The sequence below is a fragment of the Xiphophorus couchianus genome, chromosome 10, assembly GCF_001444195.1.
Source record: "Xiphophorus couchianus chromosome 10, X_couchianus-1.0, whole genome shotgun sequence".
NCBI lineage: Eukaryota > Metazoa > Chordata > Actinopteri > Cyprinodontiformes > Poeciliidae > Xiphophorus > Xiphophorus couchianus.
Window position 1 is genome coordinate 6,294,387 of NC_040237.1, and position 17,581 is coordinate 6,311,967.

At 37.1% G+C, this 17,581-nt stretch overlaps 1 protein-coding gene across 2 annotated transcripts in view; it reads right to left on the reverse strand.

Moving 5' to 3' along the window:
• dock1 (dedicator of cytokinesis 1) overlaps positions 1–17,581 on the reverse strand; it is a 215,075-nt gene that overhangs the window by 17,546 nt on the left and 179,948 nt on the right. For both annotated transcript variants that reach the window (XM_028029430.1, XM_028029431.1), the window contains exons 41-46: positions 16,155–16,296; positions 15,464–15,545; positions 13,138–13,222; positions 11,017–11,103; positions 9,147–9,323; positions 7,283–7,366 (exon numbers count right to left, since the gene is read on the reverse strand). In XM_028029430.1, the coding sequence (XP_027885231.1) occupies positions 7,283–7,366; positions 9,147–9,323; positions 11,017–11,103; positions 13,138–13,222; positions 15,464–15,545; positions 16,155–16,296 (657 nt within the window). The remainder of the gene's footprint in view (positions 1–7,282; positions 7,367–9,146; positions 9,324–11,016; positions 11,104–13,137; positions 13,223–15,463; positions 15,546–16,154; positions 16,297–17,581) is intronic.

Consider the following 17,581-nt stretch of genomic DNA (forward strand, 5'->3'; position numbering starts at 1 on the left):
GGTTACAGCATGCAGCGCCCTCTTCTGACTGGAGGACTGTTGTCATACATTTCCTTCACCCACACACAAAGAACACACCACTTATTGAGCTCCTTATCACATATAGTGGAGATACCGTCTGCAACACTATTGCTTCACATACATTATTTGATAAAAGAACAAATTAGACACTGATAAAAAGAGTTTAGGTTGAGAGAGAGGTAAACAATCATTTCATTGAGAGAAAAGCCCAAACATATTAAATTAATCATGTAAGTATTAAGATCTCAGAATAACATTTCCACTGCAATAAAATGAGAGAGAACTGTCAAGGAGGACACAAACTTGAGTATTCTTTTTGTTAAAGTTTGGAAAATACTTGCAGGTGTTAAAACCTGTGGTAGACAGTCACTGTATCTCGTAAAAAAAACTACAGACAAGCTTGCTAACAAGGTCAGACAGGCTGAGGCTGCCGAATGTTTTCTGGCCAGCACAAGACAGCGATGAGTTTCACAGAATGTAAAGGCTGCTGGAAAGAGTTGAACTCAGGTTAAAATATCTTTTTAGTTACTGATTTTATTACCAGGATTTTTTTAAAGCAATCAACAAAAGCTAGCCTCCACTCTCCCAACCAATCCCAAACTGCTTTCATAAAACACAAAAGGATATGTAGGTGATGTACATTATCTTATTTTAACAACCTTCTACCCAAATATAAACATTTGAACTTCAATTTTATATTTTTACATCAATATAAATTAAATATTGAAATTTAATTTGGTTTATATTTTTTCAATTAATTGTAAACCTGATAAAAGTTTGATGTATTTTCTTAGTTTGGCCAGAAAAATGAAGCAAATGATCAAAGTACATTTTCTTTAGACCAGTACACAGACGACATGCATAAATAGGGTAAAATAAAACAAACATATATTTTTTTAATGGGAACTTGAAAGGCTATAATTTATATTTCCTTTTATCTGTCACATACTATAAATTATGTTCCTGTGTCTGATCTTTGGTTCAAAGATTCCAATAATGAGATGGTTCAGGCTGCTCTAAACAGGTTCTATTCTCTTCTGCTGTCATCTGTTGGGGCAGCAGCAGAATTAGTGACTTTAAAAAGCTCAACAACTTGAAACAGAAGGCAGGTTCTACTCGGGGGACTGCTCTGGAACCTCTGGAGATGATTGTACAAAGAAGGAGTCTTCATAAAATGGGGAACACGAGAGAACCACTCTACGACATCCTTTCAGCCTACAACAATCACAGTTTACAGCAAATACTTATACAAACTTAGATATGTATTGGCGTACAAGATTTATTTTATTGAAGTCATATCTAATATGCTTATATTAATATTTTCTTAGATTTTTAAAAATAATCAATACTAATTAATTTTAAACTTGTGATTTATTCTTAAAACCAGAATGTTTTAGTTAGCATATCATAAAAGAATTCTGCTTTCTTCAAGACTAATAAAGTGACACCTTTAAATTAAGAGTCTGCACTGAAAGTTTTCTCTTTTTTCTTTCCTATTTTAAAATAAGATTTCTTAATCTGGCTGTTCAGGGTGGGACACTTTTGACTGACAGTCAGGAGTCCTCTTTTGTCATTATTACAGGATTCTCAATAGGTGTGAGCAATAAAACCCTAGTCACATGTCATTAGAAGCGTTCAAGCAGACAAATCTCGAACTTACCCAATTGACATAAATGAATTAAAGTCGGTACAAAAATATAGCAGGTAGATTGTGATGACAAAAAGACAAACAAAATCTGAAACATGACAGAAAGGTTCTGCAAGGATTGTTTCATATCTTATTTTTGTACGAGATAAGATTCGTACAAAAATACAAAAACATATTAGTTCATCACACTGCAAATAATTATATTTGTCAATATTGTGCAAAGCTGTTTAAACGATGTTCTAGATTTAATGATATGCATCTGAATTAAACTGAATTAACAGCCACACATCACTCTGTATTCAGTAAAAAATTAGTTAAATCATGGAATCCCTCTCTTTCTTTGCATAATTACATACAACAGATTTTGTGGTAACTATTTTTCTTACTTATACATTGCCTAGTCCAGAAGAAGATTTTTAAACCAAACATGAATGACAATGTTAGCATGTTACCTTCCTCAAAAAAGGTTAAATAGCATGTTATAATGCACCAAAAATGAATAAGATTGCAGCCTTTGCTGCTTTACAGGTTACTGATTGGATTTATGTTTGACGATTTGATGCATAGTAAATAAATAATGCTTCAGTAGTTTGAAAACTGTCTTTGGGAGCTCCAATGGAGTGAGAGCAACCAGGAGCTTACACTAATTGGTAGAGGTTTTCGTAAAGTGTTGGACACAAAACTTTAGGCAAAAAAATACACTGATGGATATGTAAATGCGGATATAAAAGTAAGCTGGAAAGCTACATCTGCAGCCTCTGAACAAGGAGAGTATATCTAGAAATTAGCATAAAGGGTTTCTTTAATTGTGGCATAATATAGCTGGGTGTTGTGACAGTTTACCGAAAACGACGACAAAGCTGTAGAAGGAAAAATGTAAATAAGTTCTGAAGAAAATTCATAACTACTTAAAGCTCTTGGTTGTGTATCTCTACACACTAGGGACATATATTTCTCAAAATGCTTTCAGGGCTTGGGGGTACAAAAACCCTCCTGATCAGTTTATGAAGAACAACATACCAACATTAGCAACTGACAAGTAAGAAGGGAATGTCACTGCTGTTTAATATCAGCAGAGTCTGTGCCAAACTGATCCCTGTCACTCCATCCCTGTTTGCCTCACCACACATCCTTCTGATCAACAGCTTGGTGAGCTGAGACGCTGCACGCTCGCTTAGAGCTGGGCTGAGATGACATATTAAGACCTTTCACGACGGCCAAAAGGTCCACGCAGCTACTGGTGAGTCAGGCAGACTAATAAGCACCCGGGCTAGCTTTTATGAGATGAAGGCACCAAAAGCTGGAGTAAAAGCCCCTGTCAAAAGAAAGCATTCTGGGAAAAACAACTGTTACAGTTCAGAAAGGGACCTGCTTTTGTGTTTGTGAATCGACAGCTGATGCTTGGATGTTAGTTATGTGTGTAATTTACTGCTTACTTTCTTTACTGTGCATGACAAACATTTCATTTAAATGTTGTTAGCTTTAGCCAGTCATTTTGACATCCACTCTTTATGAACACCAGCAAAACACCCAGTGTCTTTTCACAGCTTTTCCCAGAACTTAATTCATCGGTTTCTAAACCCTCATTTCTTCTGTAATTACTAGATGAGCACAATGCCAATGTCACACGGATGCTTCTCTCCGTGTTCACGTCCTCCTTCATTTAGACAATTTCAAAAAGACAAGACAAACAAGTATGCTGGTCAAGAAAACAGGACAGCTCATACTGTTTAACAGGTTTCCAAGAAATTTTTCCTGTAAAAACATGACAGCTTTTCAGACACAGCGTTAGTATTATTTTATAAAGCAAAAATCAGAAACTTGACTATATCTTTATAGCAGATGTTAAATACTGAACTTGCCAAAACCTCAAGACAACAGAAAAGGAAAAGGATTCTATTTGATATCACAGTCATCCAGGTGGGTGATACAGCAGGCAGATGGATGGATCATTTACAGTCATGTTTTGGGGCTGTGGGAGGAAGCTGGAATATCCAGAGAGAATCCACATATGTGGTGGGAAGATGCAAACTCCATGTAGAAAGACACGAGGTTCGGATTCTAAGTCAAAACCTTCTTGCTGCACGCCAACAGTGCTACCTACTGTACCATTGTGCATCCCCAAGTATGGATGGTTAGATGGATAATGTAAAGGAAGAATAATTATTAAAAACTTTAGACAAATCGTTTGGCTCGTCTTCTTCCTTAAAACCCGGGTCCTCTCAGCGGGCAGGGCAGCCGCTAGAAAGTGGAACCACCACACTGCGCGTTGACGTCACAGATCACAGAGTTTAATCTCATACAAAGCAATCGACAACAAAGCTGCAGAGGAACAGAGATATGCATTTTTCTCATAAAATAAAGACACACAAGGGGAGACAAAACAAACACGAAACAAAGACAAACAGCAAAGACGTCTTTGGAGAGAGAGCCAATGCAAAAAAGCAAAAAGGTGGCAACTTTCTGACAATTTAGTGATGACACTAAATTTTATACTGAGTGGGTGTTTTCCTATTTAATTTATGCATTCTAGGCGTTCCTCTTGTTGGCCAACTGGAAACTCCCAGAGAAACTTGGAAACTCCCCTCAATCTACGCAAAGATCAAAGGACCATCTGCCTTCTACCAAAACAAAAGAGCGGATAGCTGATTGCTGCGCTCTGACCGCTCTGACCCCCCGTGGCTCCCACGGTCATTCTGAGTACAGAACGATCCTGAGATAAGACCTCACAGATACCTGAGAAATCTAACGTCTCTGTCTCCCAAGGAAAATGCTAATTTTATGGCTTCGCCTGTGGCCCGGCCTCACAGTGGGGGTCCCATTGAGAGATCTCCCTTAATCTGCATTTGGTTCCTGTGTCTCTGAATACTTACCCATCTGGTTTAGTTTTAAATGCTTAACACAAACCTGTTCAAAATAAGAGTGTTCCATATATCTTTTAAGATTAACTGTATTAAGCATTAAAAATAATCATATTTCCTTAACAATAATAAATCTTTTCTAACTCAAAAAAGACAGCCAGAACTTTTTGACATCCAGAACTTTGCTCATGTATTTCAGAGCAGCACGCGGTATTTAATTGATACATCAAAGACAGCGAGAAGAGAAAGAGGCCAACATGAAAAACGATGTCTAATACCAGGTTTTCACCTGATTTAAGGCTAAAAAATATAAACCTGACTGATGAAGACTTTGAAGTTTTGACATCTGAGGAGAGTACAGGAAACAAAGTCAAACAAAGTTATTCAAAACAAAGGAAGCATGCCTTTGCTACTAAAAAACGTAAATAAATAAATCTAAAAAAACCTCTGGAATGGTAAAATCTACTTCCAGACTTAAATTCACACATTTAATGAACTTTGATGTTTACACTTTGCGCAAATTATAAAATAGAGACTTTTGCGATTTCTGTTATCCAACGCTACTTTGTAAACTTTAACTAGTTTGGGGATTTCCTCTATTTTCCCAAGTTTAAGTAAAAATGGAAAACTCCACAAAAATGGCAAACTGTCATTATAAGAAAAACTTTTACAACTAGTAAGCTGCATAAAGTAAATAAAAAAAATTCAAAAGGACATGGAGCTTCAAAGACATCAGTGCAGAAAGAGTGAAGCAGACATGAGTATTTCTGTATGAATCATACTTTCCTGTGAAGAAAAAAGGGTTCACCACCACAAAATAGCACATCTTCTCAAGAGTTTCATTCCTACTAGAGATGTGAAGTCTAAAGCTGACCTATTTTCCAGGAACTACGACAGGAACAGCGATCGAAAATATAATTATTTCCCCCTGCAGCCAGCAATAGGAAGCGACAGACATACCTCTTGTATATGTGCTTAATTCCTGGGTGAACCATATACCAGGAAACTATGATTTCCTGAATATTAAAGTGACCCACAGTTTAGAGCTTAACAGCAAAGCAAGAGCAATAAAAGATGCAAAACAAAGCTTACAAGGCAGCATTTTTAAATCCCAAGTTGTACAGGATAAAAAGACAACCAAGAGTGTATTAAACCACAATTTAGCACAGATGAGCTGCTGGGTTTCATTGTAAAATCTTCCAAAGTGTGTTTTCAAAAGTGTACATACACTCATCGTGGACATTGATGTCATGAATTTGAGCTGTTTATTAAACAATGTTTTGATTATACACCCAACACTTTACATGGCTTTTTAAAAAAACTTGAATGCTCAAATCCAAACAAACACCATCACTGATGTCCCTTAGCAAGTTTCAGAAAAAGCACAAACTTTGTTTTAGATCCCAGTCATTCCAGAGATTTAAGAAAGCTTGATCAAGAAAGAAGTGCACATGATCAACCACATGCTTATCCAGAACTGCAGTAATAACTGCTAATGCAATTGATTCTTTTGGAAACGGTCTCATGTTATACCTAGAGTTAGATGTATACTTCATAGGGAGGCATCATTTTTCTATTCTATCCCTCATCTGTGGAAAACCTTCCTATAAGCCTGAGGGGAGTTATTTAACAATCTTAGCAAGAATTACGTATTAGTAAATTAACCATTTGACTGTATCGTTACTTGTTTTTTGTTTTTTTTACTTTTTATCCAAAACATTTTGATCTTGTAGTACAGCCACCAAAACGAGATGACCTGATGATCTGATCTGAGTGGAGGTTTACAACCAGGAAATGGATCGGTGAGACTTTTCAGACATTTCAGCCGCCTCCAAACATTTTCTTACAGTTTGCTTCATCACATTTCTTTGCCATTATCTTATATAAAGTGGTTAACACAATTTATCTTTCTCATTTCAGCCACAGCCATCAGACATTCCAAACAAAGCACTTACCAGTTTTTTAGAAATAACATTTTCACTTGTGAGCTTCCAATTTGCCTCCATTTGTAATAAAAGCACTTCAGTGAGGTTTTTGAAATAAAAGCATTTATGCTTCCCAACAATAGCAGAGGGTTTTCACATAGGAAAGCACACAATGTGATACGAAGGCTTTGGTTGTTCAACGAAGGGTGCTCAGTCTCTGAAGCGATATTCATAAAAATAAAACAGAGACGTACTAGAGCAGGGGTGTCAACCTCCAGTCCTTAAGGGCCACTGTCCTGCAGTTTTTAGATGTACCACAGCTACAAAACACTGGAATAAAATGGCTTACTTACGTCCTTGTGTAGATAAGTTCTCCAGAGCCTTGCAAATGACCTAATTATTCTATTCAGGTGTGGTGCAACAGAGGCACATCTAAAAGTTGCAGGGCAGTGGCCCTCCAGGACTGGAGTTTGACACCTGTGTACTAGAGACATTTGAGCTCCTGGGAAATAGTGTAGATACTTCTTAAACAGATTAGTGTAAATTAAGGCTTAATTATGCTAAAAAGACCAAGGGGCATTGGATGTGCATCATCATGGCTCTCCTGCTCCTCACCTACGTTTTGCTGCCTGTAGGCCAGGTAGTCCTCTGCTCAGTACAGGTGACACCGTAATAATAAACACAGAATGAATCATCTTTTCAAAGTAAACAACTTGTGACAAGGCGATCACGGCTGTTTTTCTTGAACTACAACATCCAAGAGCAAACACTGAAGCAAACAAAATGAAGAAAACAACAGAAAGTGTCTCTGACAACTTTAGTCTCACCTGCCAGGCTATGAGGTCTTTCAGTTTTTCTATCTTCTCATGGTCCTCTGGGTGCTCCTGCATGTACTTGTCATTAAAGAAGGCCTGAGAAAGGGGAAGAGAGACTCTGTTAAGAAGATAAGGAAAGGTTCAGAGGGAGGCTGAGATGTCTGAAAGTTTATGATGTGTATAGAAACTGAAGGGAATAAAATCTGACTAGACAAGGCAAGCACTACTAAAGTAAAAATAAAGTAAATTTAATCTAGATTTCAGTCTGTTCTCCACCACCTGCAATATTTCACGGAAATAAAAGAGTGACCAGAGGGCAAGGAATTCCCATCACTCTGCTTTAGACTCAAACAATGACTTTCATGAGACCAGTATAAATCTATCACAGGTTAGGATGAGCACTGGGGAACAAATAAGTTATCTGTAAGTTTTTCTATCAAAAGTAACTCAAAAAGAATGACTGTTTGTCACACAGGTCACTAGGTGGACTCCATAGGAAATGAGATTTTGATGACCAAAAAAGTTTAGTTATTTCATGGAATGTAACAATCTTCAAATATAGTAATTGTAGGAGAATAACAATAATGAGGATTTTCACAAGTGCTAGCAAATGAGAAAATTGATAACAAGAAAGATTGAAACACATGTAAGGTGGTTTTTCCACCAAACTGGCTCCAGTGCTTAACCAGAACTACTGTAGTACTTACCGTACTTTGCACCAATTTGTTGCTGAATCTGAGGCAAAGAGAACTGCTTTCATAAGTGCTTAAGGAGGCATTAGCGTTAAATCCCAACACAGTCTAGTGCCTTAAACAACAAAGACCCAACTACCCAAATTGTTCTTTAAACTTTTAAGAGAAAACACGGAATGTTAATCTTTGTCTTGTGGTTTAAAGTTTTCTACGGTCTAAAATGAAGTTTCTAATTGCTTTGGAAAATAATTTATGAGAGATACTAGCTGCTTCCCTCTAGCACCCTCTGTTTGATGTGCCCTGATCTTTGTAAATGCCCCATAAATTCAATTTCTAAAGAAATATGCAAAGTTTACTCTGAAAGATCCCTCCAAAATGAGGATTCATATGACAATACTGCAAATGCTGTATTGACTCAAAACCACAAAATTTTTGTAAAATTACTTTAAATGAAAAACATTCTCTTGATATTCTCAGCTTATTTATTTATTATGCTTTTTTGCAAGGTCCCTCTTGAAAAAGAGATTCTATATCTCTTTTTCAAAGTATTTACCTTATTAACAAATGGTTATTATTCAAATAATAAGCATTTAAACTTGAGTTAGGCAGTTATATTTGAAAATATAAAACAATACTAAACAGTTTTACAGTCACGATGTGATGACAAGTGTGTACAGTGTCATGGTACCAATCCAATGAAAAATAAAACTGAATAAAAAATGCAAATATTGTCTTAATTTTAACATTGTGAAAATAGTAAGGTAAAACTTCAAAACTGACCAAAAGCTGCAGCATCTAAAATGTTCAGGTTAGCTTAATGCAAATGTCTTAATAACTTTTAGTTTGATCACTGTAAGAAAAATAAAAAACCTCACTGAGCATCTATGATGAGGAGCTGGATTAATCCTGAAAAAAAAAAAACCAACAAAAAAAAAAAAACTCACTGTCTCTAAATAAATGTGATTGATTTAAATTTCAAATAAATTTATATAAAAGCTGTTTTTGTCTTTATTTATAAAAACTATTGTTTTTTGGAATAACCAGCTTTTTCTTATAAATCTTGCTTAAGTAGTGTTGGTAAATCTGTGTGCTTATAATGATAAGGAATCCCAAAGGTATTCTGGACCAGTAAGTTAAATAAAAATAATGTATGTAGATGACAACAAAATAAAAATGTTAGCCACCTTCTCATAGTTAGCAAAACCTCCCATGACAGCAGGATCCACAATTCCATTCAACAACATAGAGAGAGGATTGATGGGAAGGTTGGGATCACTGAGATGCCTTTGCACCATGCTGCTGATCTTCTCATTGGCCAGCTGCATCGTTTCCAAGGCATTCTCCAGAGGGCTGATCTCCTCCTGTGCAGCAGAGCATGTAAACAGCAATATTAGGAATAATGAGCACATATCTATCCGTTTTGGATTATTTTCACATCTAAACAATTTACTGTTACTTTGTGTTCAGAAAATGTGACAGGTATCAGCATAAATCAAGTTATTCATTCAGAGTACAGAAAAAAATTCATTTTTTTGCACTCATAAATTATTTCATAAATCTTGATGGTGCTGAAAAAATAATTGAGCTAACGTGGTTGCAAAATTCAAGAAAAAAAGGGAATATTTAGAAGAACTGCTATAAATCCATCACAGTGTGAAAGCAAATTCCAGCTAAAATATATGTAGCACCATGTAAGAATAATCCCAGTAAAATAAAAAATAAATAAACACCTCCCTCTAAGTAAGGGTTTAGAGGACAGATGAGGGGCTTGTTGAACAAATGTCAGATTTAGACCCCAGCCAAGGCAAGCAAAGACAAATCTCCAATCTGTGCTGTTATGTCTCAGGTCACCATGATAAAAAGAAGTGTCAGATGGAGGGATTAGGCCTGGTGAATCTCAGCCTCGTCATTAAGCTTTAAATAGAAGAGTCTGACCTTGGGGACCCGGCCTATCCCCAGCTCATATGGGGGGGCAAGCTGCTACTTACAGCAAGTTTCAGGCCAGCCTGAAGGAGGGGATGTCTGCTCTGAGTCATTCTGACGATGGATGAAGAGTGACACCTCAACACACAGTTCCTACAAGTTTCTCATTTGTGGAGACAAGACTCGAATTTCTAGATGGATTTAGCTGTGGTCAGTTTTTCAATATAAGAACCGCAGGATCAAAGCCATCGGGTTTGGAAACGTAAAGATACACTGAAAAAAAGAGAATGCATCTCCAGTTTAAATAAACTGGACACAAGTAATTAAATGAAGCTTATCCAACTTACTTTAGCTAAATTTGTTTAACTTTATAATTTAATAAATTTAAGAAAATAACTGTAGTGACAAAATAACATTTAAGTTGGATCATAAATAAATAGCTACCAGAAGAAAAGTAGAGATGAAAAGAAACCTACTTATACTGAGTGTGTTTGTTTCTATGGCAGGCACTGACAACAGATGCAATAATAAAAGGGTAATTGATAGCAGAATACTTCCGCCAGGCTAATCAAACTAAGTAGTGGCTTTGCATTGGGACAAAGTAAGGAGATTAAAAAAAATAGATACAGTAAGGGTCTTTGCTCCAAGTGACACATCGACCTCCTCTCCAAATTATGTTGATGAACTAATTTCTCCGCTCTCCAGACAACAGCTAAGCCCAAAATCTTTGACACGCAAGCAGCATTTCAAATCATGGAAAGGGAGTGAAATGAGCTAAATTTCAAAGTGTCTCTACGTGGTTCAGCCAGAGATTCCAGCCTGACCTTATTACCAAAGGATTCCGAACACAGCAATCCAGGTAATTCTACAAAAAATCAACAGTGACGAAAGGTCTGAACTGTCCTCCAGCGGTATTTGTGCTGAGTGGCTGTTTTCAGTGGAAACAGGAGGGCTTGGAAAATCAATGTGCGTAAAGAGAAAGCATGCCTTGTTGTAAAGTTCGAAGAGTAGCGTGCCGGTGTCCAGGCGTTTGTCTATACTGCTTATGTAGATTAATCATATCAGTTGCCTTCAAGCGGACCCTTATCTGATTAGGAGGCCCACTCCGCACGAAGGCAAATTCATACTTACTGTGGAGACTGATTTGACTTCAAACCAGCGCAGGATGCCGGGAAGTTTATATGCGGTCGTGTACGTGGTCCTCTCAAGCCACATGTTCTGTTGAAAACAGAATGACAAGAGTAATTTCAGATGAAAATGAACTTGGAGATGTTTTTGCATCAAAATATCTCTCTATGACATTTGAAGCAGAAAAATGTGCAAGACACATTACAAAAACTTAGATCAAAGTTTAAGTTGTGTCAAGCAGTAGGTATAATGTTACACAAAAACTGCTGAAATTTCCTCCCAGTAAGATTTGAAGATATATTTAATCGCTTTAGCTGGATCCTGATCTCATGAGGATTACCTACAAAATAAAATGTATAAAACCAAAAGTGATTCAGATGGCTTCACTTAGAAGGATTTTTCAGAGGTGCCACTAATTGTGACATCAGTAATTGCTATTATGAAATAAGAAATACTATAGAACAATCACTTTTATTATATTTAATTTTGACTAAAATCAAATTGAAGGTTGATTTTACCAGTTTCTCGACATCACATTATTCTAATGTAATAGAATAATTACTGACTTTACTAGAAAGTCAGTAAAGGTGGAGGGATTTCTGTGCCTGTGTTGAAAGTTGGTATGTAAAGCTGTTTAAGATTTAACTACCTTCTGAAGTTGTTCGGCAGTTTCAACTGCTTGCATCATCATTCTGTAATTGATTTTAATATTGTGACTCCATTTTATAAATACAATACATGCTCAGCAGAATACAAATCTATTCGGAAGGTTTTCCAAATGTGCATCATGCATGTGTATCTTGATTCACTTAAGTATAACAATTGGAAAGAAAAATAAAAATAAACCTGCTGATGACTGTAAATTGCTGTTTTTCAGCGTGACTAGCCCTGACATGTAGTAAGCTGGTTGAAGTGTGAAATGTGAAAAGTGAAATGTCCAATTTTTATTTGAACAGTAAATATCTGTCTTCCCAAAACACAGATAATTTGGAAATGGCTCGTGGAAATCTCCGATTTCAGGTAATAATAGCAATTAAAACTGTTTTAATTACCAATTTAAGACACTTTAGGCTATAATTACTTAGACTTAGACTTAGACTTGTACTTTATTGATCCTTTGGGAAGACTCCCTCAGGAAATTGAAGTTACTAGCAGCTCCCAGGCAAAAAACAAAGATAACACACAGTAAGTAAAGTGCAAAAGAATACAAAATACAAATTAAATACTAAGGTACACACCAAATGTGAGTAACCAAAACCTTAAATTATGCAAGAAAAACCTTAAATTATGTAAGAAACAAGGAATAAGAATATAGAATATAAGAATATAAGTAAATATAAATACAACACAAAAAAAAATATATATAAGAATTTGGCGGATAGATTGACCAGTGATATCGTATTGCACTATGTGGTTTGACCTGATAAGTATGGAGAAAAATACAAGGGGTCACTACTCCTTCCACCCTCTGTCCTGTGTCACCCCCCCAGTGAGGAATTGTACAGTCTGACGGCATGGGGGACAAAAGAGTTCTTAAATCTATTGGTCCGGCACTTGGGAAGCAGCAGTCTGTCACTGAACCGGCTCCTCTGGCTGCTGATGACGGCGTGTAGAGTGTGGCTGCTATCGTTCATGATGTCCAGCAGTTTGTTCAGTGTCCTCGCCTCTGCCACCGTCACCAGAGAGTCCAGCTTCATGCCGACCACAGAGCCGGCACGCCTGGTCAGTTTGTCCAGTCTGGACGTGTCCTTCTTGGATATGCTGCCTCCCCAGCACACCACGGTGTAGAAGAGGACACTGGCAATCACAGACTGGTAGAACATCCAGAGCAGTTTGCTGCAGATGTTAAAGGACCGCAGTCTCCTCAGGAAGTACATCCTGCTCTGCACTTTCCCATACAGGTGGCTAGTGTGTTTTGACCAATCCAGTGGTCTCTAAAAGAAATGAAAATGCTCTTGGAGAGAAATTGGCAATCAGCAATCAAATTCTGACTGCTTACGCTTTAATCACAACCGTCCAAATAATAAAACCTTCAAGGTGGTTTTGCTATGCCTGGCAACAGTCTTATTTGTCAAACAACAAGCAGGACAAATGCAGGTTAAATAAAGAAATGCTAAAACGTACCGCAAATTCATTGTCGGGGTCCTTTTCTCCCTTCCTCACCGGCCTGGAATACTGGAATTTATGGACTTCATTTACTGTGTAGAAGCTGGAGAGAGAGAAAATCTGAGCCTGAGTAAATTAAAACTGTTACTGGCAATCTATAGCTTGATTGGTACAGGTTGATTGCTTTGCTTCAGGTCAAACACAGTACAAACCCGCTCTTGGGTAGGCCTGCCAGACAGCATGGCATTAGCAAACTTGATTTACCTCCATCAGAAGGGGATCGCCTTACCAACCTAAGACATAAATGCCTCACAAACATCACTGGGAGGCTATACAGCTAGCCTAGCTTGTCAGACGTGCAGATAAGCTGCAACCCATGCAACAGAGGCTTGCGACAAGCAGGGATGAATTTTGCCTGATCAGGTAAATAGACATTTCAGTCTGGGGAAAAAACAAACAAAAAAAAACAGGATTCCACAGCAGAGGTTGGAAAAGCTGACTGGATCTTCCTCCCTTGTGGAAATGAACACAGAACTTGCATTTCATATCTGTAAACAGGTAAATCTGAATAAATTAGAGCATTATTTAAAGGTAAGTTTATTTCAGTTAGCCAATCAAAAAAAAAGTTTGTATACTACAATCAATCAATCAATCTTTATTTCAGACACAAAAGAGGTCCATAGTAAAACAAAAAGAAAAAAACAACAAAAAGAAACATGACAGTCACTGAGCCACAAATAAATGATGACGCCAATGTTTCCACAATCTTGAGAAAAATCTCGCTGTACTAAAAACTACATAAATTTATGGAATGTATATACCTCAAGTTCTTTTTTCTGTTAATTCAAATAATGTAGATGGAAAATTAAAGTCCACTTTTTTTTTTGCAGAGGGCTTAATGTAAAGATATTAATAGTATGTTGAGTGGAAGAAAAAAGTGCAGTATTAAAAGTAGGTGTACAGGTACTTTTAGGGCTTCCTTAACACTTTTGCAGGCGATAGTCCAGTACCTCTCTGACACAACCCAAATTTGCAATAATATCATGTCATATCAATCTGCAAGACTTTCATTTTCTTAAATTTAATTATTAAAATAATTTTTAAATGATACTATAATTTATTTAGATTTACCTGTAAATACACTACATGTTGGTTATAACAAAAACAGGTAGATTTGCTGATACTATAAAGCCATTTTAAGTAAAGCAAAATGGACGTACCATAGAAAATTTCTGAAATGTCTTAACAAAGTTAATTCTTATAAAGGGCACCCATTTAAACTTTGCATAAAACATTCATGGATTAGACAAGAAACACCAGCATTAGCAAAAATGGCTTCTGATCTAATAAAACAGATTAATGTTGCAGATTTAAATCAGTTTGTGACCCAAATTACGACATTTACAGGTCATTAGCTGGCAGACTGGCTAAAGATGATGGAGTGGCTTGGTCTGGCACAGCAAGGTCAAAAACGGGCTGGGCTCTGCCTGCTGCTTTGACCCTTCAGTTCAAACAGCTCGGTCTCATTGCTATGCACCGCTGATCTCTTTACTGAACGAGAAAATAAATGAGACAAAACAGAGAGAACGCACAGAGAGGCAAGTGGTAAAAGAAAGGGGGAGCCAGAGACGTGGAAGCCAAATTGGCATCAAAAAAGCGAACGGGCAGTCGGAGTGGAGCATTTCTCTGTCTGTGTCTAAACACGACTGTCTAATCTAGGCCATTAACAGAGTCACATGTTCCAATCAGACAGAGTGAGCAAACAAGCCAACTGGCTGCTGAAAGCCCACTGCTGCAGGGCGATGATAAGATCAGTGCCCAGGTAAATTTGCCTAAAGGTTTTTCCAAGTAAACGCCTTCTTTTAATCATGTCCACTGAAGCGTTGGGTGGCATATCAAAGTGAATTTGCACAGCTGAGCACAGCAGTGCCCGGCTGGCACATTGTCGAGGAGGGGAGCACGCGGGGGCCCCCTTGTTTGCTGTGGCCCCGGTGCTTGACACAATGCTATTAACGATGGCAGCGAAACAATGTTGTACTTGGCACAGTGACTAATGGCAGATGGCTGGTGAAAGTTAATAGCCTCTAGAACAACAAGAAGGTCAACCAGTGTTTGTTCAACACAGACCCACATTTAAATCAAGATTTAATCACCTTCATACCGGCGCTTCTGTGCGCACAGCACAAAGCAAACCCAATTCACTGCTAGCATGTCATCACAGGCTCTATGAATTGTTGGAGCGGCGGGGGAAAGTAAATTGGATGATGGCGGATTGAAGAAAACGATGTGTGACTTTGACTTACACGCTCTGTTACTGTGAAGAAGTTTGCAGTGCCCAGCTTACCTGACAATTTGTTCAGACACTGGCTTGTTTTGAAACTTAGCCGGAAGGTTGAGAATGGGCTTCACTTTGAAACACTGAATGTCTGAGCAGAAAAAAAATTAAGGAAACCAGTAAAAATGCTTAACTAATATTGCTTCATTATAACCAAGTTCTTTACTTTTCTAGACCCAGATTTCCTGTGTTATTCACATGTGGTTGGATGGAGTCAAGAAGTGTTGAGTAGATAGAAAAGATCCAGCAGACAGAGGCAGAAAGTCAACTAGGAAAATCTGCATTTTCTACATTCTACTTTTGTTTTTCATAAATATAAAAACATTCTTGTGTACTTTGTAAATATGTTTGTTAAGTGCATATACATGATCAAATATTTACAAGTAAAATTATGTTTAGATGATGCTTAATTTAGTAATTTCTTGTCCCTTATCTTTTTCATGTATGCACAAATGTAAATATTATTCTGTTTACCTTATTAACCTGAAAACTAAAACCTCCTGTCTTATGTTGTAAAAAAGGTTCAGGCTTATTTCTTCATGATCCAAGCTTTAGATTTCTCAGGTTTTACTGTACAGCTTTTATTTTTATCTGAATAAACTAAGGCAGAGATGAAGGTCCAAGCATAGTTTCCACCTCTAAGACCTTCTGCTGCACGTCTGTAATTCAGTAAGACTTTGGGAAAACATGCTGAGGATACATTGTCCAGGGGAGCTCTTTGTGTCCTCACTGGGCGGCGTGGTGGTCTTCATCTGTTCTGCGTTGGGAAACTGTGTGAGCAGCCGTGCTTCAAAATCCTCTCTGCGCTCGTACTCCTTTCCACGGTACATGAACATTTTGTTCTGAAGAAAAAGGAGGAAACCAGTGAGACCTTAACTGAAGCAAGAAAGCACATGCGCACACAATACCCACTTTATGAATAAAAACTAGGAAAAATTACAGGGCAGGGACAGCAAAGAGAATTTACAAGATCTAGTGGTTAAAAATTCATCTGAGGATAAAAGTCAAAACAGAAATTAAAATAACATCACCACTCGCCATGGTTCTGCAAGTGATCTTGGTCTTTTACCATAGTAAAGTTAAATGCATCAATATGAACTCTACATTAAACACACATAAAATGAGATATGTCTGTTTGAATTCAAATTTTACTCAAACAAAAGCAGCCAAAGAAGCGGCCTTAAAAAAAGGAATTCAGTGCCTATAAAAAGCATTCACCCCCTTGGATGTTTTACCCTTTCTACTGCTTTAAAAATGAAACATGATCAAAAAAATGGAGACGTGCCTTTTGGCAAACTCTAGTCAAACCTAAATATAAGTTTTCTTCTACAGTGGCTTTCTCATTGCCACTCTCGCCAAACGCTTTGATTGGTGAAGAACTCTGGTGTCTGCAGAGTCCCCCCCATCTCAGCTGCTGAAGCCTGTAACTCCTTCAGCATAGTCATGGTAACCTGGTGTCCTCTCTCACCAGTCTTGTTTTTGCATTGGCACTCAGTTTTAAAGGACAGTCTGATCTAGGTGGATTTAAATATGGGCCATATTGCATCCATTTCTTGATGAAGGATTTAACTGATATTCTGGGGATGTTCAGGGCCTTAGAGTTTTTTTTATCCATCCCATGACTTATCCTCTTCAATAACCTTTTCTCTTATTTGCTTATAGTGTTTTTTTGTTTTTATCCAATGAAGCACTCAGTGGATCTCCATTAAATAAATAAATAATAATAATAATAATAATAATAATAATAATAATAATAAAATAATACAAATAATAATAATAATTATTATTAAATTAGGTAACTTTAAAGAGGGTGAGCATTTATTCAATAACCTATTTTATGTTTCATATTTTTATTTGTGTTTTATTTGTGATATATAAGGGTTTTATTGGAAACTATTTTTGGCAAAAACATTTTTGTTCACCATGACTGATTTGTAAAAGCAATAAAAAGGGTAAAACTTTTATAGGTACTGTATCAGTACAGCTGTCGAAAGACCCTCATCTCCTTCTGCTTGAAAGAAGAAAAAAAATAGTGCATCTGTTTTAAACAAAATAACACAATTTACTTCATCTATTAGTTTCATACAGACATTTAGCTATAAAATATGAACACAGCTTGTATGTCTG